Raw genomic sequence first — 26,332 nt, forward strand, 5'->3', positions numbered from 1 at the left:
ATATATATATTCTCTCCCACAGCTTCAAATTGAGATACAAACAGGATCCCACTCCCATACATATGTACACACACACACACACAGGCTCTCATTCTCACATGTAGATTCCCATTCCCACACACCCATACACTCCCAGACACCCACACACTCAGGAAGTCTCCCATTCACACCTCCCTCCCCAAGCAGGCCCCCATTCACACCACGCACACACACACGCAGGCAGGTTACCATTTACACACACCAAGAAGTTTACCATTCTCTCTCTCACACACACACACACACAACCAGACAGGTTCCCATTTACTCATATACACAAAGACAAAACACAGGCAGGCTCCCCATCGGGTCCGGAAGGCCACCAGCAGACCAAATCCTGCCTGCGGCCAAGAAAAGGAAGGAACCCGTTCTCCCATTGCTCCTCGTGTGCCTTCCCTGCGGTATTCAAAACTCGCAGGGCTATCACCTCCTCTATGTTGATCTCATGATGCACAAGATCAGCATAGAGCACCTTGGCCACGTGTGGTTTGAAGGCCGGCACACTTAGAGAAGCAAAAGAATGGGCTTCTTCCTCTTCTCGGCCACAGGCAGCCTCCCGGACCTCTTCTCTCTTCAGCCACCAGTGGGATGGATTCTGCCAGCAGCTCCTGGATCTGTTTCTCTTCTCGGCTGCCTCTTCCTCTTCTTAGATGCTGGCAAGATGGGGGTCTGCCGGAGGCCTCACAGCCCTCTTCTTCTCATCCACCGGTGGGCCTCTTTCTTTTCTGTATCACTAATTTCCTAGGATGTGCACGCAGTTGGTGTTACATGGCACACCCCGTTTTAAAGCTGGTGGTGCCTGTGCACCATTGTGCACTATGAACGTTATGCCCATGCTGAGACGAAATAGAGAAATCTATAAAATCATAAGTTGGATAGAATGGGTAAAAAGGAATGGTTATTACCCTTTCCAATGCTACTAGGACTATGAGAACTCCATGAAGCTAGCACTTTTAAAACAAATTGGAGAATGTAGTTTTTCACTCAGTGTATAATTAAACAGTGGAATTTGTTGCCAGAAAGCATTTATGTAGCTGGGTTTAAAAAGATTCTAGCTGTAACCCAGCCTTCACTTCTGGGTTCATGGCAGCCAGTAACATCACTACTGTGCCTCCCAGATCTTCCCTAGCACAGCAGCGCTACAGCGGTGAGAGCTAATAAGCAGTTCTCCCGTCTCCCACCTCTTACTGATAATGGCCAGAATTGAAAAGAATATCTCCTACCCTCATAGGCATCACTATGGAGTGGCAGGTGCCATCCCATAAAGGAAGTTTGCCACCCAGTTTTAGGCATTGGATTGGGCAGAAGTAACTCAAACTCCTGCCTGATCCAATGCAATATTAGCAACACACTGATCTTCCTCATATGAGTGAAGTCATCTCCTATTGCTGCAGGCTGGTCTTGTGATAGGAGCTGCAAAATCTCACCACAGCAGCAGGAGATGGCTTCACTCCAGCACATAAAAGTTTCCATCTTGCATGGAGAGATTTGTTGGCTCGCACAGGGAGGAAGGGGAATGTCAATTCTAATTAGCTGTGCCCAGAAAGTCTCAGCACTTGGAGTGGGAGAAAAGGGAGGGAAGGAGGAAAGTGGGGAATAGAATAGGGAGGGGTTGAAAGTGTCTTTTGCTCTGTAGGTTTGGCTTGATTAGACTGTACTATAGAAGTGCTAAATAGTAGTAATAGCAGTGAGAAGAAGGAAGGGAGGGAGGGAGAGGGTGGATGTGGAGACAAGCCTCTACAAGGAGGGAGAGAGAGTGAGGAAGGGGAAAAAGGGGAGGTAGGGAAGGGGGAGAGGAAGGGGAGGAAGAATCTCTAATGGAAGGAAAGGAAAAGGATGAGAAGTAGGGGAAAGAGCTGAGGTCATAAGGGAGGAAGTGAGAAGTGGGGGAAGAGTCAAGGTAGTGAGGAAAAAGAGAGGGACACACCATGGTAGTGAGGGAAGAGAGTCAAACGTGGGGGAAGAGCTGAAGTAATGAGGGAAGGGGTGAGATGGGGATAGGGAAAGAGCCTCAGGAGGGAGAGAAGGGGGTAAGAGCATCTGAAGAAAAGGAGTGAGAACAGTAGGAAAGGCTCAGGATGGAGGGAGTAAGAAGAGGGTAGAAGCTTTGAGGAGAAGGAAAAGAGCATCTGGAGGGAGGGACGCAAGGGTGATTGGGGAAAAGAATGAGAAGGGGGACAGACTCTAGAGGGAGGGAAGGAGAGATGATGTGAAGGAACTAGATGGCTTGGAAAGGTATTGAGAGATTGTGGAAAGAGGTGAGAATGTGCGAAGGGGTGGCAGAAGTAAGAGAAAGTGGAAAGGGGTTGGGTGTCAGAGGGAATTAGTTACTGTAAAGGAGATGAGGCTGGTAAGGAAGGGATGTAAGTGCTGGGAAGGGAAAAAATAGAGGGGGTAGGTGAAATACAGAGGGGTAGAGGAGGCTGGGGAAGGAAAGAGAGGGGAACATGGGAGATGGAAAGCTAATAGGGAGATGACAAGAGACCACAGACGGAGGATGAGAGAAGGAGAAAGAAAAAATCTAGCTATGAATGGAGAGAGAGAAAGAAGATGAAAGCTTAATATCAGAGACAGATTTGGAAAAGGAAAAAAAGAAGAAAACAAGGAGACGACAGAAGAAATGAAAATGGCACTAAATCCTAGAGAAGACCAACACCAGGAAAGTGAAAGCGAGACAGGTCCAAGGCCCCAGGATCTCTCTGTTGTTCCTATTACTGGAATAAATACTGAATTCAGGGAGAAAGTCCAGAATTTGGGATTTATTATGGATCCCTCTCTGAGCTCTATAGCTCTGTTTCACCACTATTTTAAACTGACAACTGTGCCAATTGAGACCGTTTTTTAGAACAAAGTGATTTTTGAACAATTGTACCAGCATTCGTATTGACGAGGGTTGGTTATGGGAATTCAGTGTATACAGGTGATCCTAAGGTCAGAGAACGAGCACTTCAACTCCTTCAAAATTCTACTGCCCTATTGATTTTGAAGGCCTCTTATCGTGAGCATGTTACTCTTTTGCTTTTCCGGCTTCATTGGCTTCCAGTGAAGCAAAGGATAAAATTTAAAATTATAACCATTATTTTTAAGTCTTTACATGGGTTAGCTCCTGACGTTTTGTCCAATCTTTTTAAGACTTATGTACCTGGGAGAACATTAAGATCTAGCGGGGGGGGGGGGGGGGGGGGGGGGGAGGGTACTATCCTGAAGTGCCCTCAGTTAGTAATATCCACCGAAAAGACACTATGAGGTGTTCAGTCTCAATCATTGGGCCTATGTTATGGAATACTCTGTCTGAGGATATTCAGGATCTTAATGAGTATAAGATGTTTTGTAAAATAATAAAAAACTATTTTGTTTAGGGAAGCAATTCAGGAGTTAATGTAATTGATGTCCGGGGGGTGGCCTGATGGTCCAGCAGATTATTTAACCTGGAAATTAGCTAGCATTGGTATTTATGCAGGGAATGAATACTTTGGTACTGTAATGACATGAAGATTTATTTATTATATTTATTTTATATGTTTATATTTTATTTTCATTTATTTAAAGTCTTATATTCTGCAAAATCCAAAAATATTTTTTCAATGCGGATTACAATATTACATACATAAGAATATAATTACAGTATAAAATTCTACATAGATAGACAAATACAATACATAAATAGTGATTAAAATTGGTCACCAAAGGCTTCATTAAACACTGTTGCCATAATCTGATGCCTGAACTCCTTGCTTTCTTTTTTACTTTCTCAACTGCTCTGGCAATAAGTTCCACATGGTTGATGTGACAAAAGAGAAAGCCGTGGACCTGATCTGTCTAAAATAAATCCCCAAGCTATGAATTTCTGTTACAATTGGAAGCTGGTGACCTTCTAGCCAAAAGGCTTTGACATAATTTTCTGGAATACTTTTCCCTACCCACATAAACTTAAGTTTTCTTAATATTTAAGATCAACCCAGTCATGCTTAACCATTCCTGTATATGTATCATATAATGTTGAAAGTTTTCTATGGCTATCACATTGAGCGCAACACTAGGTATGAATATTTAAACATCATCTGCATATTAAAAAATACGCCAACCCCACAGAATGTAACAATTGCCCTAAAGGAACAAGATAAAGATTAAACAATATCAATGAAAGCGCAGATCCTTGCAGTACACCCAAATCCAAACTCTGCCATGAGGAGCAATTTGCTCCAATCCATATCTGCTGCTTTCTGTCCTCAAGATATGATTGAATCCAGCTCAGCACAGCTCCTGAAAACCCAAAACTAGCTAGGCTTGAGATGGCCAACCTGTGACAAATAGGGAGGGAACTTTCCTACCCTCTACCCTAACCTCCCTTCCCACCCTCTAAAACCTTTTTTTTAATTTTTTTTTTTAACCTTTTAATGGGCAAGTTACTTCAGGTCTGGCCCTGAAGTAACTTGCCCATTAAAAGGTTAAAAAAAAAAAGTTTTAGAGGGTGGGGAGGGGAGGGGGAAGGGTGGATAGAGTAGAGGGTAGGAAACTTCCCTCCCAGTCCGCTCCAGTTAAGGAGCGGACTGGGAGGGAACTGGGGAAGGCCTCGATGTGTTGCCGCGAGACAGTAGACAAATTAGACACCCCCCCCTTGCACGTGCTGCCCCCGATTTTATAACATGCACGCACCGGCGTGTGCATGTTATAAAATGGCGCATCCATGTGTGCACGCCAGTAGCGCGCGCATATGGACATGCGCGCATATTTTTTAAAAATCTACCCCTAATTTTCAAGCAGGGATATCAATGACTCAGTGTTATAACCTTTCTAAAAACTATATTGGCATTCATGATGGATATTATTGTCAATCAGGTAACCACTGAGTTGAGCAAGAACACATTTTTCCTGGACCTTGGCCAAAGTGGGAAGGTTGGATATAGGGTGATAGATAACTCTATAACTCAGATTGCAATATCCTTGCGCATTGGCTTCAGAGTTGCCCTCTTCAAAAATTCTGGAACCACACCTTTTTCTAAACTTTTTTTCCACCACTTTTGATATAAACTGGAGTGAATGCTCTTTCATCAATTTTACATAAGAAAATGGGCATGGATCCAAATCTGAAGATGCAACTTTAAGACTAGAAATAACAGAAGCCACTTCTTTCACTGGTACAGGGTCAAAATTAGTCCATTATGCATTAACCACTGTACTCTGCTGACTAACATCTATTAAAACTTGTCCTACCTGGCTTCATAAGCAGGCAACTTTAGAATCAAAATAGTCAGCCATAACATTTGGTTGAAGTTTTGATTGCATTCCTTCCGAGGGTTTAGATGTCAGACGCTTCACTATTTTAAGCAATTCTAAAGGCTTGTTTATAGCAGTCTGCAAAACATTGGCATAATTATCCTTTCTTGCCTGCAACAAGATCTTTCTATACTCATGCAAATGTTTCTGCCCGGAGGCAGTAGTAACTTCTCCGATAAAGGTGTGGGGGGGGTAGAAAGAAAGTTCCCTCTGAGGCCGCTCCGATTTCGGAGCGGCCTCGGAGGGAACAGGCAGCGCGCGCAGGGCTCGGCGCACGCAAGTTGCACATATGTGCACCCCCTTGCGCGCGCGCCGACCCCGGATTTTATAAGATATGCGCAGCTATGCGCATATCTTATAAAATCCAGCGTACTTTTGTTCACGCCTGGTGCGTAAAAAAAAGTATGCGTGCGCGTATGTTTTTAAAATCTACCTCTATATCTTTAAATGTGTGTCTAGTGTGATAAACTTAGTCTCTGACTTGTTAGTGCACTTAAGCAGTAACTTTCAAAGAGTTATGCACGTGCGCACAAACGCACCAATTTTATAAAATACGTTTTTGTGCGCATGTTATAAAAATGGCTACCCGCGTATACATGCATGCAAGATTTTATATCGACATGCACATGGGCGTGCGAATACCGTCTCGAGTGCATAAGTGGGGGGATTTTAGTAGATGCGCACAGTGATACATTAGGCCTGTTTCCCAATTCACCCCAGTAAAAGGGAAGACTTCCTAAACCTCCTAACTATCCTCCCTTTTATCCTGCTATGACCATGCTCCAACTTGAAAACTAAGATGAAAAACAGGAAAAAAACACCAACCCCTGCAAATTTTTAAGTGATTAACAAGACAAGCAGTAAACTCACTGTGAGCACTCCGGCTATTTTCTTTGCAATTGTTGGGGTAATCTGCAATGCATGAGCAAAGCGCCAGTCTTGAAGGTCAAAGATAGTTTTGACCCCATTTCTCTGCGTCTCAGTTTCCTTCACAATGAGTTCGGATGTGATGAGACTTACACGAAACACTTCATATGCTGTAAAAAGCTTTGGGTCCCATCGTCCTGTAAGACAGAGTCATTAAAACCTCAAGTCAATATGGTACAATAGACACACATGCACATCTATTCTCATTAAACAACAACAAAAAGTCATTCTTTAAGTTTGGATTCTACCTGGGGTTCCTGTCAGATCTTGGTAACTGGGAAAACCCGAAGCTGGGGGTCACACAGGTACATATTCACAGATTCCAGTTATCTCCCCCACTAACACCACCCCTAATTCTCCCATTTCCTAAACTTTGGACAGATCTTGTTGATATCATTCCTCTGACTAAGTACTATGACCTGAAGCATTGCTTCCTTAGGAATCAGTTGCTAGGCTAGTGGGACCTTGATCTAGCTTTTAGATCTTGATACCGAGATACCTGGGACTACCTTCCTTAAATTTATGCAAGGGAAAGTCAGAGCTCATGGGATATATCTAGGCTGAAAATTTCTTTCATAAGAGGAACATAATTTCTCTTCACGTCAAATTGAGAATTTGGAAAAATTTTCAAAAGCATTGAATTTGTGAATACTTAATTTTCCCAAAATTCAACATTTTTTCCATCTGACTTGTTCAAGATTTATATAAAGGAAGGCTTAGAGATTCCAGATGAAGCTTTACCTCAGATTGACAAGTTTTACTATCCACCTATTTCTAAGAAGCATCCTGATAGAAAAATTTTGAAGAACCATGCTAATATTTTAATTTTCTTAAAAATTCTGAAAATAATATTTCTTCTAGAGCTACACTACTGGTCATGTTTGTTTTTCTCCAGGATAGAAATCATATTTTGTGTTTGTTTTTTCGTCATAGAGAAGTCTTATTTAAAGGTCAGTAGCTCTGGATTTTTCCAGATTTGTTCAAGATGAATCAGGACCGCACAAAGAAGTTACCTATTATGAGACCTGAAGCATTGGCCTTGGGTGCCGCTTGTGTTATAAGATATCTTTGTAAATGTTTGATTGTCCTGAATGGTGTAAAATGTTTATTTTTTGATCCTTCCCAACTGAGGGGCTTTCTAGAAACTAGGGGTAATATCATTTCTCAGCCTTCTCAGTGAGATCGGCCTTAATAATATATGATGGTAGTTCTGCTCAGATGTACCTGTCTTTTCTTTATATACTTATAAACATAAACATGTATTGTACAAGCCATGCCTCAGGCTTTCTGCCCCCCCCCCCCCCCCCCCATTATCATGGTCTAAATTTTGCATTCTGAGCATTTATTTGGCATGGAGGAGTAGCCTAGTGGTTAGAGCAGTGAACTATGAACCAGGGCTCAAATCCCACTGTTGCTCCTTGTGACCTCAGGCAAATCACTTTACCCTCTGGTATAGGGAAATACCTATAGCCCCTCAATGTAATCTGCATTGATGTACACTGTGAAGTGATGAAAAGTGGAATATAAATAACAATTTGCCTTTTTTCTTATTTTAATTTTACTTTTCTTTGTATTGCACTTCTATTTCTGTCAAATATGTTATTTGTATTTTTTTTAATTAATAAAATAAGTAAAAAAAAAAAAATAGGGCCATAGAGGGACAGAGTTTTCTCATGTTTAGCACAGGAACAAGCATTTTATTTTTTTTAGATCTACAGCGATGAGGGTGGATAAGAGAGATGTGCTTTCAAAAACTTACACTCATCTTGAGGAAAATAAATGAAATTGCGATGAAGGGTTATTTACTAAAGCTTTTATCTCATTCTGTTTCTATGGAGAAAATGCTTAGTCCCTGAACATTTAGTTGGAAACACCAGTGGGACGTAAAAAAAAGTGTGAGGGATAGAGGTGCGAAAATGAGAAATTAGAGAGACAGATAGGAGTATTGTCAGTGAAAGATAATGAATGCCATAAAAAAAAAAAAAGGAGGTGGTGAGAGATGTTGAGTATAATGTTGAATAGTTCAGCATTTGCAATGTTCAGCTAGAGGCTGCATTATTAAAGTTGTTTGTAAAGGCCATGGGATATCATAAGGTGCTCCTAATAAAGAAGTTCATTGCACCAGTTCAGCCTGTGTGGATAAGTCTCTCTGGGATGGGGACTAGTTATACCTATATAACCAGCACGTAACCATCTGTAACGTGACATGGTGTCAGGAGTCTGACAGCCTCAAAGCCAGTTTCCAGGCAACAGCAAGCCCATTAGTACATCAAGATGGCACAGCTTGACCCTGCTGCAGGCCTCAGTGCTGCTGATCTGGCACCCTAGCCTTTCCAGATACAGGACTGCAACTAACCTGCATGCGGAGGATGAGGTGGTATAAGTGTACACACTCATTTAAGTGTCCCACAGCTAAGCATATCTTTATCATTTGCTGTCCAGGCTGAGGGAGACAGAACAGATATGAGAAGATTCTGGAAAAGTACTTTATCCCCAAGCCCAATGCAATTTAGGAGAGGGCAAAACTGTACTAGAGATTTCAGCTTGAGGGGGAACCAGAAAAAAGCTTTCATTAGGCAGCTGTATGCATTGGCCAAACACTGGCTTTATAGCCGCTAAAGAGAACTAAGTCCATGACAAGCTAGTGATTAGAATTAAGGCTAAAAGATATGTCACTGAAGCTACAAAAGCAGAAAGACCTGATGCTATCCGAAGTCAAAGGAATATCTAGGCATTCTGAACTGGATAAAGCAGGCTCCAAGTGCACAGAGCATAGAGATGGTGTGTGGGAAAAATAAGCCTCCAAGTAAGAAGCAAAGTCAGAGCAAGCCTCAATACCAAGCAGGCACCCAGAGACCTTCCTTGCAGAGGAAAATGAGAAAATGTGGAAGGTGTGGTGGTAATCATCCATCCCATGCCTAGCCTTAGGCAGAAAATGCAAGACATGCCAAATTTTTGGCCACATTGCATCAGTGTGCTGCACCAAGCAGGTGCAAGCAGCAAGATAGCAAGCAACCTTTGTGTTTATGCTCTGCAACATGGGAACTAGTCAACGACAAACTGGCTGTGAAGAAATTAGTGTTCTATCGGGAGCCAGCACCGAACAAGAATCTGAAAATTGAAAGACAATCCAGTGACATTCAAATTGGATTTTGGAGCAGTTGCTTATGGATGACTTGAAGCAAGTGTAACCCCATCCATCCCAGGAGGCAGATTGCACTACAATGGGGCCATAAAAGTATTTGTTGCTCTTTGGACCTGGAACCTCAGGCTAGCTCTCCCATGGCCTTTAGCCCCCAGGGCCTGGATCCATTTTTAGGGGGGAAAGATTTGTCTCTTTCAGGGCCCAGAATGCTAAGAGTGACTTGGATGCACAATTCGCTTTGCCGCTGGGGAGTGGTATCTTTATGTCACTATGGGGGTCTTTTTTCAAAGCGATTGCATGCGAAAAGGGACTTTTCGCATGCAATCACTAAAAAGGGGCGGCGTCAAAACCGGAATAGGAGGAGTCGGGGCAGGACCGGGGTGGACGCCATGAAGACAGTGTGGACGGCGAAAAGGTAAGGAGCCTTTTCGCTGCCTATTTCACGCCCAATAGCACCACCTTTTATGATGGAGCTATTGGGTGCGAAAGCCGGCAGCGATCTCTCCTATAGAGATGCTACATAAATATTTTATGGAAAAATTATCTATTACAGAAAGTTTGCTTCCTCCTATATCAAAAGTTTATTATGTTCCGGTGAATTGAAAAGATATTCAAGCAAGAGAAGATCCTGTTGTTGCTGGTCCACTAGATTCTTCACAGCCATTGTGAGATGGCACCTTGAGAACTGTGTACAATTCTGCTCATCACATCTCAAAAAAGATATAGTTGCACTGGAGAAAGTACAGAGAAGGGCGACCTATGAGGAAAGGCTAAAGAGGTTAGGGCTGATCAGCTTGGAGAAGAGATGGCTGAGGGGGGATATGATAGAGGTGTTTAAAATCATGAGAGATCTAGAATTGGTAAATGTGAATTGGTTATTTACTCTTTCGGATAATAGAAGGACTAGGGGGCACTCCATGAAGTTAGCAAGTAGCACTTTTAAAACTAGTCAGCGAAAATTCTTTTTCACTCAACGTACAATTAAGCTCTGGAATTTGTTGCCAGAGGATGTTGATAGTGCAGTTAGTTTAGCTGGTTTTAAAAAAGCTTTGGATAAGTTCTTGGAGAAGACATTCATTAACTGCTATTAATCAAGCTGACTTAGCTACTGCTATTACTGGCATCAGTAGCATGGGATAGACTTTGTGATTGGGTACTTGCCAGGTACTTGTAGCCTGGATTGGCCACTGTTGGAAACAGGATGCTGGGCTTGATGGACCTTTGATCTGACCCAGTATGGCAATTTCTTATGCTCCTTTCCTTGCCTACATCTCCTCCTTTCTTTCCTGCATTCATAACTGCCTCTCTCATATACAACTCCATGCCCTGCCCACTTCCGGCATCCTTTGCAACCGCCTACTCCACCTAATGCTCCTGCCGGCCCTGGATGTGATCAAGGAGACTATAATAGCAGGATTTAAACACGGTTTGGACAAGTGGATAACACATTATTAACCAGGTAGACTAAAGAAAGCTATTGCTATTCCCAAGAATGAACAATACGAATTAGATCTACCACTTACTTGAGACTTGGATTGGCCACTGTAAGAGATAGGATGCTGGGCTTGATGAACCTTGGTCTGACCCAGCACAGAATTTCTTTTTTTTTAAATAAGATTTTATATCATTACATAAGGTATAATAAAGAATAAATGCATAATGAACAAAAAATATAAGAAGAGGAAAAAAAGGAGATACATCACATATCCTCATAAAGAGGGGAAAGAGAAAAAATATAAAGAAAAATTAACAACCAGCGGAAAACTGCCCAAGTAACCCACCAAAACTCATTCCAATTTACCTGACATTTATTTAACAAAAAGTTCTCCAAATGTGAAGGATCAAGGGGAAAAAAAAACTTGTTCTTCTGAAACATTACTTGACATCTGCAGGGAAATCTCAGGAAGGAGGAGGCACCTAAAGTAAGAACACGTTGTTTTAAAGAAAGAAATTGCTTCCTTCTCTCCTGAGTCTCCCTGCAGATATCAGGAAAAATTATTACCTTCTGACTGCAAAATAAAGCAGTTTTATACTTAAAATACTTATGACAACTAAATCACGGTCAGAATCAAAAACAAACTACCCTACAAATATAGCACGGGAGGTGATATTTTCCTGAGATGTCTGAAGAAATTGGGAAACATCCAGCTGTCAAATGATGTCAATACATCAAGAGACTCCTTGTAAGGCTACAGTTTTGTTTGGTTTTTTTGTTAGGAACATAATAAGAATTATAAATGAGAACATTATTTCAGGTAAAAAGTGCAAAATTCTCATTTTCTAAAGAACTCAATTCCAAATAGAAACAGTGACTGAGGAAAATTAAGAAAACAGAAATTTTCATATCTCATCTTATTCTCAGATTCCTGATGCAAATGCAAATTCAAACTATCCATAATCACAGCTGCAGCATTTGGTTGCAGATAATTAATAGCTGTTGAATGAGACAAACTTAAAATTGCATCTTTAAATCTTAAATTCAAATCAGATCATTTGGAAGAGGCTTCTGATGTATAAGCACATAATTTTGCCATGGGTTGAGATAAAGTAGATTCAAGAAGAGTTATCGCTCTCCATATATCTCGTAAAGAAATTTGACTGTTCAAAAGAACCTGCTTGCATGATTCTTAAATACAAAGACCTTAATAGAAGCAAATGGAACAGATATGGAGACCTATTTAGCTGCCTGAGCTCCTAAAACAGACCGAGCCAGCGAGGCAAATAGTCCCGCATTGGTAGAAATGCCAGGAAAAACGCACTCCCAAAAGGAGTGAGGTGGTCTATGGTTCCAAATGCCAGAGTTCCAGGACATTTTCACAGCCTCTGGCAAATGCTGTTGAGTTAATCCTGGTTTGGGGGGGGAAGAGTGGCGAAAGTCCAGTCTCAAAGAGGTCTCAGACAACTCTGGTAAATCAGGAATAGAAGAAGAATTTAAAGGAACTACATGAGAGTCATGGGACCCATTACCGGGACTGATGCCATCGGAGAAGAAGTCATTTTCCCCTTCCTTTTTTTCTCCATATTCAGCAAGGAAAAAAACGCTGGTCCTATGGGGCACGCTGGCAGGGCATGCCACACTGCTGCTGCTTTTATAGGGGGGTTCCCCAGGAGATGTCATCATCCACATGCTCCAGGCAGTCGTGTTTTCTCAGAGCTTCCTGCAGTTTGGGAAAAGTAAGCAGTCAGAAAGATTTCCTTGGCACTGACCGCACTGCCACCGCTTTTATAGGGGGTTCTGCAGGAGATAATGTCATCTACATGTGCCCGGCGATGGTGTCTCCTCAGTGCCTCCTGCAATTCGGGACACACAGGCAGTCAGCAAGAAGATGTCCCAGCACAGCATTTCTTATGCTCTTATGAAGAGATAACGTCCAAGCTGACAGGAGGAGCCTTATTCTCCAATCGATGCAGCCAGCAGAGTTTAGCAGATCCCATTAGATGGGGAAAGTGTTAAACTGACTAAGTTCATAACATCATGAGGACATTATGGTTTCATACAGACTGATTTAATATGATTTCAGCCCCTGAAATATTCTAACACAAGATGCATTATTGCAATTTATTTAAAAAATGTATTACATGTTATTTTAGTTAATTTTTATCTATTTATTATGTTATATACTCTGGATTTTAATATGTCTTTCGATGTAAACCGATATGAAGCTTCTACGAATATCGGTATATAAAAAGTGAATAAATAAATGACCGAATAAAGGCCACAATAAAATAGTTAGTATTAGTCTGGGCCTACACTCGAGCAACATGACACCATGTCTTTACTTGCTCTAGACCTCAGATGGCACATTGACCAGACGTAATTTACAGCATATGCAGCCCATCACTGATAAAGTAGATCTTGCACCAATCCAGGAGACTTTACCAGACCCAATTAATCTTCTGGGAGCCTGTACAATGCAGTGATCTGCAAAAGGTCATGACTACCAGATCAGGCTGAATAGTGAAACCTGTTGTTAAGACTGAAAGTATAGTCTGGAGATTGACAGCTGGGGCAGAACAATCCCTGTCCACTCCGGGGGATATGACATTGCACCTAGGGTTGTTCGAAAATGCCTCATTGTTTTCTAGTATGTGAAAGTGTTCACAATAGAAAAGGGAGAATCTGTGATATTAAGTATAATGTTCAGTAGTTCAGCATGTGCAATATTCAGCCAGAGGATGAGTTGATAAAGTTGTTAGCCAAGGTCATAGGGTAGCAGAGGGTGCCCTGGAAAATAATAAAGAAGTTGATTGTTCCTGTTCAGACTGCATGGTCAGGTCTCTCTAGACTAGGGCTTAATTATACATAAACATCCAGCACATAACTGTCTATTACGTGACAGTGATTTAATACAGGTAGGGAAAGAGGAAAGTAGACAAGAGCTGAACCATCTGGGTCTCCATAACAAGTAAAGGTGAAATACAGCTAAGAGCAAATGAATGATTTCAACAAAAGGGGAAACAAGACAAACTAGGCTGGAGGTCAACCATCCTGTTCCAGTGTTTTCAGACCACAACATGGAAAGAGTGGTTTACAGTGCTGGAAGTGGCTAAAAAGATATAGATCTATATAAGAAACAGAGAAAAAATATTAACAACAGTAGTGCAAACAATCATATCTGTTATATTAATCTACTACAGGGTGCAACCAGCTGTCACGAAAGTATTAAAAAAACATAAAACATAAAAACATAAAAACTTCCCATTAAATAGATTTCAGACAAAGACTGAGCGAGATATTCTTTAAAATGTTCCCACCATAATTAATAGCTGCTTGAATTAATCTAAAGCCTTATAGTAAAGTATTAGCATTAGCTCTTGCCAAATAAGGGTCTTGCTATGCTAGAAAATGATTATGTGCCATATAATACTAATGTGAATGCAGTTAATTACACAAATCAATCTCCTATTACAGTTAAACAACAATGCAAATACAAAGCCTGCTTACCAATCCTGTAAATAAGGACTTTACTACCAGAGGAATCCCTTGACCTCAGGACACCATGGTAACCGGCAGATAGGATGCTCTGGATAGAAGATGGACGCAAGTCAGCAGTTATTTCAGGGCACTCAGACCTCCATCTGTGATAGTTCTTCAAAAGCTAGAAAGAAATTGACCTAGTCAAGGACGTATGATCATAGAACCCAGAGCCAATGGCAAGGGAGTCTGAGCAGGGCTGGTGCAAGGCTATTAGGCACCCTAGCTGAAACTTAAGAGCCTGGCACCCCACTGCCACCATTCCCTGCACTTCCCACACACAATTAAAAATTATGCATTTATAATAAAAGATTTTACATGGAAAAGGACATCAAGATAAAAATCACTTTCAACATGCATATTATATTTACATGCATTACTATGGTGCCAAACAGAAAGCCCTGCCAAAACAAGCCATTTGGAACCCATATGGACTTAGGTCTATTTTAACATATATTCAGGCTGATGCAATACTGTGCGCTCAGGCTTGCGCACAGGTTAATGTGTGTCCATAACCCCTTATGCAATAAGGGGATTAGCTCGCCCAAAACGTGCGTCTAAACCAGTGCGTAGCTAATACCGCTCATGACATGTAAATGCCAGGTTGATGAGGCTATTAGCTATTGCCCCCTTATGTAAAAAATAAATGTGCACCCGACACACATATTAATGCCAGCCCTGGAGCTGACATTAAGTCTTGAGGAGCCCCAAAAGTTAACAGAAAAGCAGAATACACACTGCTTTTCTGTAGTTCCTCCATCTTAATACCATGGCGATATTAAATCAGAGGAACCAAAAAAAGAAGAAAAACACATTAGAAAAAAATGTCTTGCCAGTGGTCAGGTTAGAAAAACGAATGCTTGTAAAATTGAGCGTCAGCTTTCCTAACCCACGCACAGCCAGTTCTCCTGGGTGCCCGATGCCGAGGAAGCCCTAGGGACACACCATTTCCCTTAGCGCCTCCTTTTTAACACAGTGGCTCATCTGCCTACTGCATCGCACGTGTTAGGAAAGCAGGCGCTCAATCATGAGCGCCCATTTTTCACGCACCAATATTGCATCGGCCTGATTGCGTGTGATCTTGACCCTCAGAAAACCATGAGTAAACTGAATTTCAATTACAATATAGTAAACTGCCATACCAAAATAGCACCAACTGCCAGCAATCAAACAGTAACAACCCTACCTATGAAAAGAAAACACTGCAAGTATTACACCAGGCTCTAAAAGACCAATACACCTATTAGAAAAACAGAACAAGTCAGGCTGCTATAGATCCTTATACCAGTGGCATAGCCAGTGGTGGGCCATAGCCCACTCACTTTGGGCTCAAGCCCACCCAACCAGGGCTGTTTCACACCTGAAGTGGCCTGTTGCAGCAAGGCTGTTGGGGATCCCATCCCCACGACTGCGAAGAGAAGAGCCAGAGCTGCAATGGCGTCAGGGGATCCCTTCCCAACTCCGAGGTGGCGAAAGTAGGATTTTGGCAGTGCCTAATGAAGAGAGTGTGAGTGAGTGTGAGTAAGTGTGAGAGAGAGAGTGTGAATCGAAGGGAAGAAGTTAGGAGGAAAGAAACACTGAAAAGGAATTGGGAAATGAGACAAGGGAAAAGTTGGAAGAGTGAGACTGGGAGCAACTGATAAAAAAAAATATATATACAGAGATCAAACAACAAAGGTAAAAATAAAAATTATTTTGAGATTTTAGTAATTGGAATATGCCATCTTCGGGAATGTGCATTTCTTATATTTTTTAATTTTGCTCCTTCTTTAGTATTCCACTGTTCAGAATCTAGTTTCTCAGGCTATTTTGGCTTTGTTTGCATGTTTCTGTTTCTAATTTGTAGTCTCTTATTTCTATATTAGGTAAGGGTTGGTCTCTGTTTGCCTGTGTGTAACTGAAGTACAGTATTTCTGCTAGCGTGTGACTTCTCTGTAGTACTCCAGCTTGTTCTGTTACTACGTAAGTGATGCATTAATGTTCTAGGGCCTGGTGTAGTATTTGCATTGCTGCTTTTTCTTAAGGTTACTGTTTTTTGAGTTCGGAGAGTCAGAGCTGTGAATGTTCGGTATGGCAAGGTTCTAGATTTCTCTTTCTTTGCAGGAGTCTACTTCACAAATAGCAGTGGAGGGATATTTTTTGCTGAGGTGACATCAGAATTCATATTTTTTTTCATGTTTTTCATGTTTTCTGCACCTGTTCTGATGATTAATGATATTTTATAGTAGTTATTAGGGATGTGCAGTCATTTGCAACGAAATAGGAAACAAAGACTATATTTCCAATTTTGTTGCATTTCGGGGTGGGGGGGGGGGGGGGGTGGGCTGACAAAATGAAAGGAAAACCCACGAAATTTCGTATGGTTTTCCTATTTTTTTTTTTTTGGGGGGGGGAGAGAAAGGCACATTTAAAAAAAAAACACAAAAAACCTCAAACCCACCCCATTTTAATTAAATTTGATTACAAACCCCCCCCATCATCCCGACCCCCCCCCCCCCCCCAAGACTTGCCCGATCCCCCTCCCCAAGACTTACCAAAAGTTCCTGGTGGTCCAGCAGGGGTCCTGGGAGCGATCTCCCCCTCTCGGGCTGTTGGCTTTCAGTAATCAAAATGGCACCGGTGGCTCTTTGCCCTTCCCATGTGACAGGGGCTACCGGTGCCATTGGTTGGCCCCTGTCACATGGTAGGAGCAATGGATGGCCCACACATGCTCCTACTATGTGACAGAGGCCAGCCAATGGTGCCAATAGCCTGTCACATGGAAAGGGCAAAGGGCCATCGGCGCCATTTTGATTACTGACAGCCGACAGCCCGAGTGTGTGAGATCGCTCCCGGGACCCCCGCTGGATTTGGGGGGAGGGGTGCAATGAAGTAAATTTGAAGGGTTGGGGGTGGGTTTGGGTGTTTTTCTTTTACAACCCCCCTCCCAGGGACTTTCAGTAAGTCTTTGGGGGAGGGGGGTGTTCGGGCAAGCCTTGGGATGGAACCATGCATCCACTTAAGAGCTAGGGCTTATATTTCAAGCCCTACTCCAAAAATCCTGAAAATCAAGCTAGGACTTATTTTCAGGGAAGGGTTTATTATCGGAGACACACGGCATTGCCCACCCATGTTAAACTTATGCCCACCCAAAAAAATCAGTTCTGGCTATGCCACTGTCTTACACAGAAACTATATGCTAGCAGAATACTTCACCTCGGTCTCACATGCAGAACACAGATGGACCCTCACCAAATATAGAATAAAGAGACCATAAAGTATAAATAGAAACTTGTAGACTAAACCTGAACTCAGAACAACAAGCCAGACTCTATATGGAGTACAACATTGGAAAAACAGAATCACTATGCCTCATAATACCTCAATCCTAATAGTAACACCATACTAATAAAAAATAAATGTTTCAAAACAGCTGAGAAAAAAATTTAAATCCAATAATTAAACTCATATACAAATAAAATATTTCAAAACAGCAGACACATGAAATAACACTCAATAATTTAAATTAATAAGGATTAAAAGACTCCTCTCTCCATATCTGTGAACTTTGATTTCCAGTCATGATGAGATTGTCGTGGATTAGTTAAGAGGAGTCAGGATGGGGGTATACAATCTTTCTTCTCTCTTTCTCCCTCACATGTTCCTTGTTCCCTCCCCACAAATAACCACTCTCTGTACTCCACCCCCCATATGCGCACACACACTGCCTGTCCCCATGCCCTCCCACACACATGCACTGTCTGTCCCCCATGTCCTGCTACACATGCTGTTTGTCTCCAGTGTTCCCCCCACACAAACATTCTCTGTCCCTTGTGCCCCCACACTGTCTGTCCCCCATGCCATTCCTCACATACTCTGTCCCCATCTTCTTCCTCCCCACACACACACATGCTGTCTGTCCCCTGTCCCCCACAATACATCTGCTCTCACACACATATACAGATGGTCTGTCCCTCTCCCCATACACACATATATGATCTCACATCCATGCTCTGTGTCCCTCCCACATGCTCTCTTTCCCACACACATACATGATCTCAGTCCCCCTTACACACAATCTGAAGCACCACACATTCTCTATTTCCTCAGATAGTGCAAGCAGCCATCTTCTTCCATCACTGCAGCATCGGGAGGCCTCCTCTCTCATTTGTGGGACAGACACTCAATTCAGTGGCACGGGCTGCAGCTGCTCCCGATCCTCTCTTCAGCCACATGGGCCTTGCTCCTGATCCTCCTTTCAGCCATGTGGGTCCTATTACTGCAGCTACACGGGCCCTGCTATAGTTGCTCCTGGTCCTCTTTTTAGCCGGAAGGGCTGAAAAGTCACCACTGCTCCAGATCCTCTCTTCCGGTGTTGGTCCTTTCTTCCAGCCATGCAGAGCCCCTGCCTTTAGTTTCAGATTGGGCCTCCTCCTTCCCACCTGCATGGGCCCCACTTCCTTTACCGGCCCACATGTGGGAAGGAGGCCCAATCCCTCGGTCCTATAAAGTCCAAGCAGAATCCCTAAGCTGCTGCCCCCAAACCTGTGGCACTCTAGGCAGCTGCCTAGTTCACCTAGTGCTTTCACCAGCCCCGAGTCTGAGGACTTTAAGGGTTTCATATTCACAAACAACTTGCAACTCCCTTATTTTGATTGCTCTAAGAGAGGGTGTTTCCCCAATTATCTCCTGGAGGCACACCTAGTCAGGTAAGTTTTCAGGATATCCGTAATGAATGTGTATGAGATAGATTTGCATACATCACAAAAGATAAATAAGCACAAAGATTGTGTATTTGGATGCTCAAAAGGCATTTTATAAAGTTCCTCATGACAGACTCCTGAGGAAATTAAATAAGTCATAGGATAGGAAGAAATGTCCCACCGTGGATTAGTAACTGATTAAAGGATATGAAACAAAGAGCAGGACTAAATTGTCAGTTTTCCCAATGGACAGCAGTGAATAGTAAAGAGCCCTAGAGACCAATCTTGTTTAACTTATCCATTAATGATCTGAAAAAAGGGAGCAATAATTGAGGTTATCAAATTTGTAGATGACACAAAATTAGTAATAGTCATTAAAACATGAGCAGACTCAGGAATTTTAGAAGGACCTTGCAGAACTGGGCATCTAAAAGACAAATAAATGACATTTAATGTGGATAAGTGCAAAGTGATGCACTTGGGGAAAAATTCTACTTTAGGAGTTAGTATTCAGAAAAAGGACCTTGGAATCACTGTCGAGATAACATTAAATTGTTCAGCATGAAGCTGTCAAAAAGCAAACAAAGTTAGAAATCATTAGGGAAGGAATAGAAAACAAAACTGAATATCATGATGCCTCTGTATAAAGTCATGGTGCAGCCACACCTTTAGCACTGTGTGCGGTTCTGATCACCCCGTTTCAAAAAAAATAGCTGAACTAAACAGTACATAAAAATGATAAATGGTATAGAAAGCTGCCTTATGAAGAGAGGCTTAACATCTTGGAGGGCTTTTCATCTTGAAGGAAGAAATGGAGTGAGAGGGTATAGGGTAAAGCAGGGCTTCCCAAGCCTTTTCTGGGGACCCCACAGCCAGTTGGGTTTTCAGGATATCCACAATGAATATGCATAAGAAATTTGCATATCATGGAGACTCAGTATATTTATTGATTTATTGATTTATTGATTTTTATATACCGCCGCTCATCAATGATATCACGTCGGTGTACATGGAACAAATGCAATTTAACTCATGCATATTCGATGTAGATATCCTGAACACCCACTGGCTGTTGGGTTCCCAGGACAGGTTTGGAAAGCTCTGGGGTAGAGGTTATGAGGAGTGGGGTGGAACAAATTAACATGCTAGTTATTTCCTCATCCATTCAATACTAGGACTAGGACAGTGGCTCTCAAACCTGCCCTGGAGGGCCTCCAACCAGCTAAGGTTTTCAGGATATCTACAATGAATATGTATGAGAAATTTGCATGCAAGGGAGGCAGTACATGCTAATCTATCTCAAGTATATCCATTGCAGATATCTTGAAAATCTGACTGGCTGGGTTTTCCCCCCTAGAAGAGGTTTGGGAACCACTGATCTAGGGGATACTCCATGAAATTAACTGATAATGTAACATATTTAAAACAAATTTATTAAAGTATTTTTTTCAGTCAACATCCAATTAAGTTGTGGGGAAAATAGTTGATGCTAGCAGTATAGCTGGGTTTAAGAAAGGTATAGACATTTCTGGACGGCAGGTTCATTAGCAACTATTAACCAGGTATACTTGAAAAATAACCATTGCTGGAATGAACATTAAGGAATGGATTAAATACATATTTTTTAACTTTTCTCTTTTGTTTTGCCTATTGGGCATCTAATGGTAATAATAGGTATCAACTAAGAAGTACCATGTTGGGTCAAACCAGTGGTCCAATCAAGCCCAGCATGCTGTCTCCAACAGTGGCCAGTTTGGATGACTTGGCAGATCCTAATGAAAAAGTTATTTCAGAGAATAATTAGACAATTGTAGACATGGAAGTATGGAAGACAAAATACTAATACCAGTTTAACGAATTCTCACAGACTTTCAAAAAGAGGCAATATTGGGACAAGTCCAAAATCCATGTAGTAAGTCACTAGAGGAAGCGACATTTTGCACAGTTTGATGTGGCACATAGTTGGGCCTGGTACGCTCTTTTCCATGAGTAAAATAACTGCCATATGAATTTAAATTGTAATTCTACGTTTTCAGTAATGCTAGCTATATGTTGAAACAACAATGCAGATCTGCACCTATTAATGGAAAAGCCAAACCCTATGACCAACGACTCAGGGGGGTCTGAGAAGTCGCTCTTCTCCTCAAAGGTCCCGATCACTTTTAAAAATGTAGCACATGAGAACTTTGTCTAGTCCCTAAGAAAAGCTCCTCTAACTTTGACCAGCAGTCCAATGGAAAATCATTGAGACCTGTGGTGAAGAAATAATGCCTACCCTGGAGATAGGTTTATTTATTTAAAAGTTTTTATATACCGCACACTTGGGCATTTACATGTCCGTCTAGGCGGTTTACAAATATACATACATAATAAAACAAACTTAGCAGAAAATTAAATCAAAGAGTTTGGATTAAATTAAAAAGCAGTACAGAATAGGTATCAGTTATTGAGTTAAATTTTGCTTACAGTTCTGAGAAAATACATAGGGTATTAGAGTTTGCGGAAAACATATGATAGAAATGCATTAGTCCTTTCTTGGACCATTCTGTAAAAATCCTGTTGTCCACTACAGGTATGAATTGAGGATGGCATTGGCCAACGATGGCCAAAAATAGGGAAACTTTCCCAAGGATATCTAAGGATTTACAAAGGTGTTGCCATGTCTGCCTACAAGAGGTGAGAATAAGATACTGCTGAGAATCAAAGGGAATGTGAACAGCATCTAATTGTAATAAAGAAGATAAGGACCAATTCCCAAACCACTTTTGTAAATGAAGTACTGGGGAAAAGTTAGAGGTGCCAAGTAACCAGTCTCTAACGTGTCTTAATATGCAGACAAAGTTATATCTTCGAAGATCTGGGCAATTCAAACCCTCCTGAGGGGGACGTTTCTGCAAATGAGTCAGAGATAGCCTAGCCCTTTTTCCCATTACAAATAAACTATTGTATGTCTCTATTAATTTCTAATACATCCATTCTCTTCAGCCAGATAGGCAACATCTGTAACAGGTATAGCCATTTAGAATTTTCCATCATCTTTATTAATTGGATCCTCCCACTGACAGAAAGTGGAAGATGAGACCAATGATTCAAGTGCTTTTTCATGTTCTGAAGAAATGGAACTACATTCGCTTGGTATAGCTGTGCAAAATCTACTGATATTTTGACTCCTAGATATTTCATATCTGTGTTAACCCATTGAAGGAGGAACTGAGAACCCCCAATTAACCTTTAGATTACCCCAGATGTCCAAAGCTTCAGACTTGTCCCTATTATTTTTAAGAACTAAAAATTGTCCCAAAAAACCTTGATGGGATAAAACCTTTGATAGAGATATAAGTGGGTTTGTGAGAAAAATTAAGATATCATCTGCAAAATCAGCTATCTTAAAAGAGGTACCTTGTTAAGCACCACGCCATTTTTTATGACGCTTATAGCCAGGGAGACAAGAACACTTAGATTTTTATTGAAAACATAATTTTTTATTGAACAATATAAGTAGTCTTGGGAGATGCTGATGCCATGCTTCTGACAACCTGTCCACCAGCATCTCATCGTATACAGGAAGTGATCCTTCTTTTATAGATAACATACAATATGGTGGAAGATTATAGACTTGCATGACTGCCCAAAGGATCATTTACATAGGTTGTCATGTCAACCACATGATGTAATTATCTCTGAACTGCCCTGATTAGTTTTCCTAGGAGGTGGGGCCCATTTACCATCACTCTTTGGGTAGTCTTTTGTTCTGTTAGAATCTTGCTGGTCAAGGTAATTAACACATGGCTGTGTTTATAGAAACCCCTGAGAATGGTGCCTCTGTAGTGTCCATATAGCCTGAAGGTCCCGCCGTTGGTTTCTGCTTTGTTAAGTTCCCGCCGTTGTCTTCTCCTTTTATGACCCTATAATTAGGCATCATAGGTGCAGCTAGCTTGACTGCCTGTGCAGATATCTTATGTATTCTGCAAGTCATTCTCAAGAAGTCACATAGAGCTCATATAGCCAGGCAGGCTAAGAAAACAGAGGATTCTGGGACATATTTTCCTTTCTCCATGTTGGTTTTCTGTTCAGGCACATAGCAACCTGAGATGTCTAGGCCTGCAATATCAGCATCTTCATCAATTTTCCATAATAATGGGTCTATTGACAATAAATATAACAGAGGGGATAAGGGGCATCCCTGTCGGACTCCTCTACATATAGCTAAGGCTGAAGATTTACCCCCATTAGCGAGCTCAGATTGTTGTATAGAAGGGAAATACTCTTGACAATGTCTCCCTGAAACCCAAATCAATGGAGAACAGAAAAAAGGTAAAGCCAAGAGACTCGGTTGAAAGTTTTTTCCAAGTCAAAACTCACTGCAACAGACAGAATTGAATGTTGTTTGCAGTAGGCTATTGCTGTAATTAATTTAACTATATGAGTACCAGCTGGCTTCTTTATAAATCCCACCTAAGAGACACGATAGATGGAAATACTACACTTAACCTGTCAGCAAGAATTTTTGCATAAATTTTTAAATCGCAATTTAATAGGGAGATTGGTCTATAAGAAGAGAGTTGTGTGGGATCTTTCCCAGGTTTTGCCAGTATTGTTATATTTGCCTTATTGAAGTCTCTTGGAAAAGCATTTTTTTCCAGAGCTTCTGCACAGAAAAGGCTTAGGGGTCCAATGATCGGAATTTGTAAAATTTTTATAATAGTCATATGAGAACCCATCGGGGCCCAGGGCTTTTCCTTGTTTACTCGTTTGGATAGCATTTAAGATCTGGCTAAGAGCGAAGAAGAGAAAAGATCTGATCCAAGGGCAGACGGACAGTGAGACAGAGGCAAGGTCCAATCAGAGGTCAGGAAAGGCAGAGAGCAAAGCGAATGTCAAGATCTTATTCGAGGCCAGGGCACCAGGAGACAAAATGGGATTAAGACAACACAGCACGTTGAATTGTTCATCATTCTAACAAATATTTTAGTAATCAAGGACTGAGTTTATCTGGAATCTAAATCTTGAGAAAAGGTTAGCTGGCAGCAGGGATGGATTTAGGATTTTGCCACCCCTAGGCACTATTGGTGGGTGGTTGCTCAGAAACGGCCACAGGTTGGGAAACAGCCAGGAGTACAAAGTGAGGCCACACTCTGGCTGGTTCCAAACACACTTTAATTTCAGGCAAAAACTAAAGTACCACATAAAGGCCACTTACCTCAGCCGTCCCTTGTGTTAATCAAATAAAAGCAGTTCTGACATAAGATGGCTTCCTGCCTTCTCCCTGGGCCATCGTCCATCCTTCTGGGCCCTGCTTTATTATGCTAGGGTGAAGGGATTCTCCCTGGGCCCTGAATCTCTTGCTGAATTGGATCTTAAGAAGGACCGGGTCAAATATCTGAGAATGGTCCCTTAAGGTGTTCTGAGAGAATTTCTTATATACTACCTCACATGGTACTTTTACTACCCTACCTCCTGTAAGGGTCTGTTACAGGGTAGCAGAAGGTGGTTCTCTGCTAAATAAGATTCAGCAGAGCTGGAAGGCAGCAAATCTTAGTTAGCCTGCTGTCCCTAAATGTTTGCCACACTAGGCACAGATATAATGAGTGCCTATGGACAAATCTAGGGCTGGCTGGTTGTTTAGCAACACTATCAAAGGCAGATGTGTTTTGTGAGAACAGCACATTCATGGATCCATGTGAGGAAAAAAGTTATAAAAGCTGTAAAAATTGGAATATATCATAAAATACAATGTACCCTATTACAAAACCCCATTCCCCCAAGCCTATCTAATATCTCATACAATTTAATATCTAAATATCTAATATCTAATATCTCATACAATAAAATTTAAAAAACAGCAAAAAATTATGATATAAACCGTCAAAATAAGTTATTCTAGCCCAAGATGGTGGACCTGTGGCTCTGAGCCCTGCATACTCCATTCGCTCCTGAGGACTTTGGTTCACCAATGGTGAAGAGAAAAAGGAAGCTTCCCACTCTTGTGTCAGTCCTGGGATTTATGAATGCGCATATTGTGAGGATTCACTTACCCACGACCCCTATTGAATTGCCCTATAGGACAAGCCAACTGAAAGATCTTTCTGACCTCCCGGACCTGGAGGTCTCATGGATGCTGGTTGAATGGCTCCATTCTCCAGTTGTGAGCTGCAGGGAATTCTTTGAGAGCAGCACGAGTGAGGTACCTGCTGATGACAAATACTGTTTTGGTGCAGGGACCAAAGTTGCAGTAGAGACAGTTGGCCAATGTTTGTGGTCAGCCAGAGGAGTTGAAGAAACACAAGGAGGTGATAGCTTGAGTTCTGTGAATCATCTCATCTGGATGGATCCTCAGTCAATCCCCCTTTCATCAGGTCTAGTGAGACCATCTATCATTGCATTGGAAGGGATCTAGGAAGCAGTTGACAATGTTGAACAATGCATGTCTGCCCAGTTTCAGGCATTGTACTTACAGCTACAAGAGTTACCAAGTAAATTAAATGAACTTGAAGTTTTTGGCCATAAGAAAAAACATTAGAATCTACTATGGGAACAGCTGAACAACAAGTACAAATTTTTATCTAAGAACAATACAGTTATCCATAAACTAGAAAATATGATTAATATAAGTAATGAAATTCTCCATTTTATAAATTTTCCAAAATGTTCTACTTCTTCTCTATGACAATTGCTTAAAAGATATTTTATGGAGAGTCTGAAATGTCCTGAAAATGCTTATCCTCCTATAGCAAAGGCTTATTATATTCCAACTTATGTTAGAAATGACGAAAATAAAAATAAAAATTGCAGAATGTTTCCTTTCCAAATGATTTTGTTGGAGAAAAAAAGAATTTGAAACAGTTACTGTTTCCATTCTTATAGTGCTCAAGCCTGAAACTGGGTGCTGAAGCTTTTTGCATTCATAAAGATGATCTTTTTCTTAACTGCACTATTCTTATTTTTCTGGCTGTAGTATGTGCTACTCAATGTAGAAGGAAGCAATATATTTTGTTACGACCCCAGGTACTACAGTTAGGAGGTAAATTTTGGTTGTTATCCTGTAAATGTGTAACTTGTTATGTTTTCTTTGATCCTCCACATCTTACAGCTTTCTTTAGTTCTAGGATTGATCAGAGTAGGGATCCTATTGCTGCTTCTTCTTGATACACATCTAATTCACAGAGCTTGTTATTGGTGAATGGGTAAGGTTAGCCCAGGTTTTTTTTCCTTGGAGTTTTAATTTAGATCGTTTTTGTGATTCAGTCATTCCTATTATCTGTTGACTGGTTAACTGATAACAAAAATCTG

At 41.4% G+C, this 26,332-nt stretch overlaps 1 protein-coding gene across 4 annotated transcripts in view; it reads right to left on the reverse strand.

The window, feature by feature from the left end:
* The window catches only part of TTPA (alpha tocopherol transfer protein), an 80,666-nt gene that overhangs the window by 14,627 nt on the left and 39,707 nt on the right, over positions 1 to 26,332 (reverse strand). For all 4 annotated transcript variants that reach the window (XR_003854830.1, XR_003854829.1, XM_029591382.1 and 1 more), the window contains exons 2-3: positions 14,331 to 14,484; positions 6,184 to 6,377 (exon numbers count right to left, since the gene is read on the reverse strand). Coding sequence is in view for 2 of the 4 variants with exons in the window: in XM_029591382.1 (XP_029447242.1) it covers positions 6,184 to 6,377; positions 14,331 to 14,484 (348 nt within the window). In the remaining 2 variants the exon portion in view is untranslated. The remainder of the gene's footprint in view (positions 1 to 6,183; positions 6,378 to 14,330; positions 14,485 to 26,332) is intronic.

This window comes from Rhinatrema bivittatum, chromosome 2 (assembly GCF_901001135.1).
Source record: "Rhinatrema bivittatum chromosome 2, aRhiBiv1.1, whole genome shotgun sequence".
NCBI classification, from domain to species: Eukaryota; Metazoa; Chordata; class Amphibia; order Gymnophiona; family Rhinatrematidae; genus Rhinatrema; species Rhinatrema bivittatum.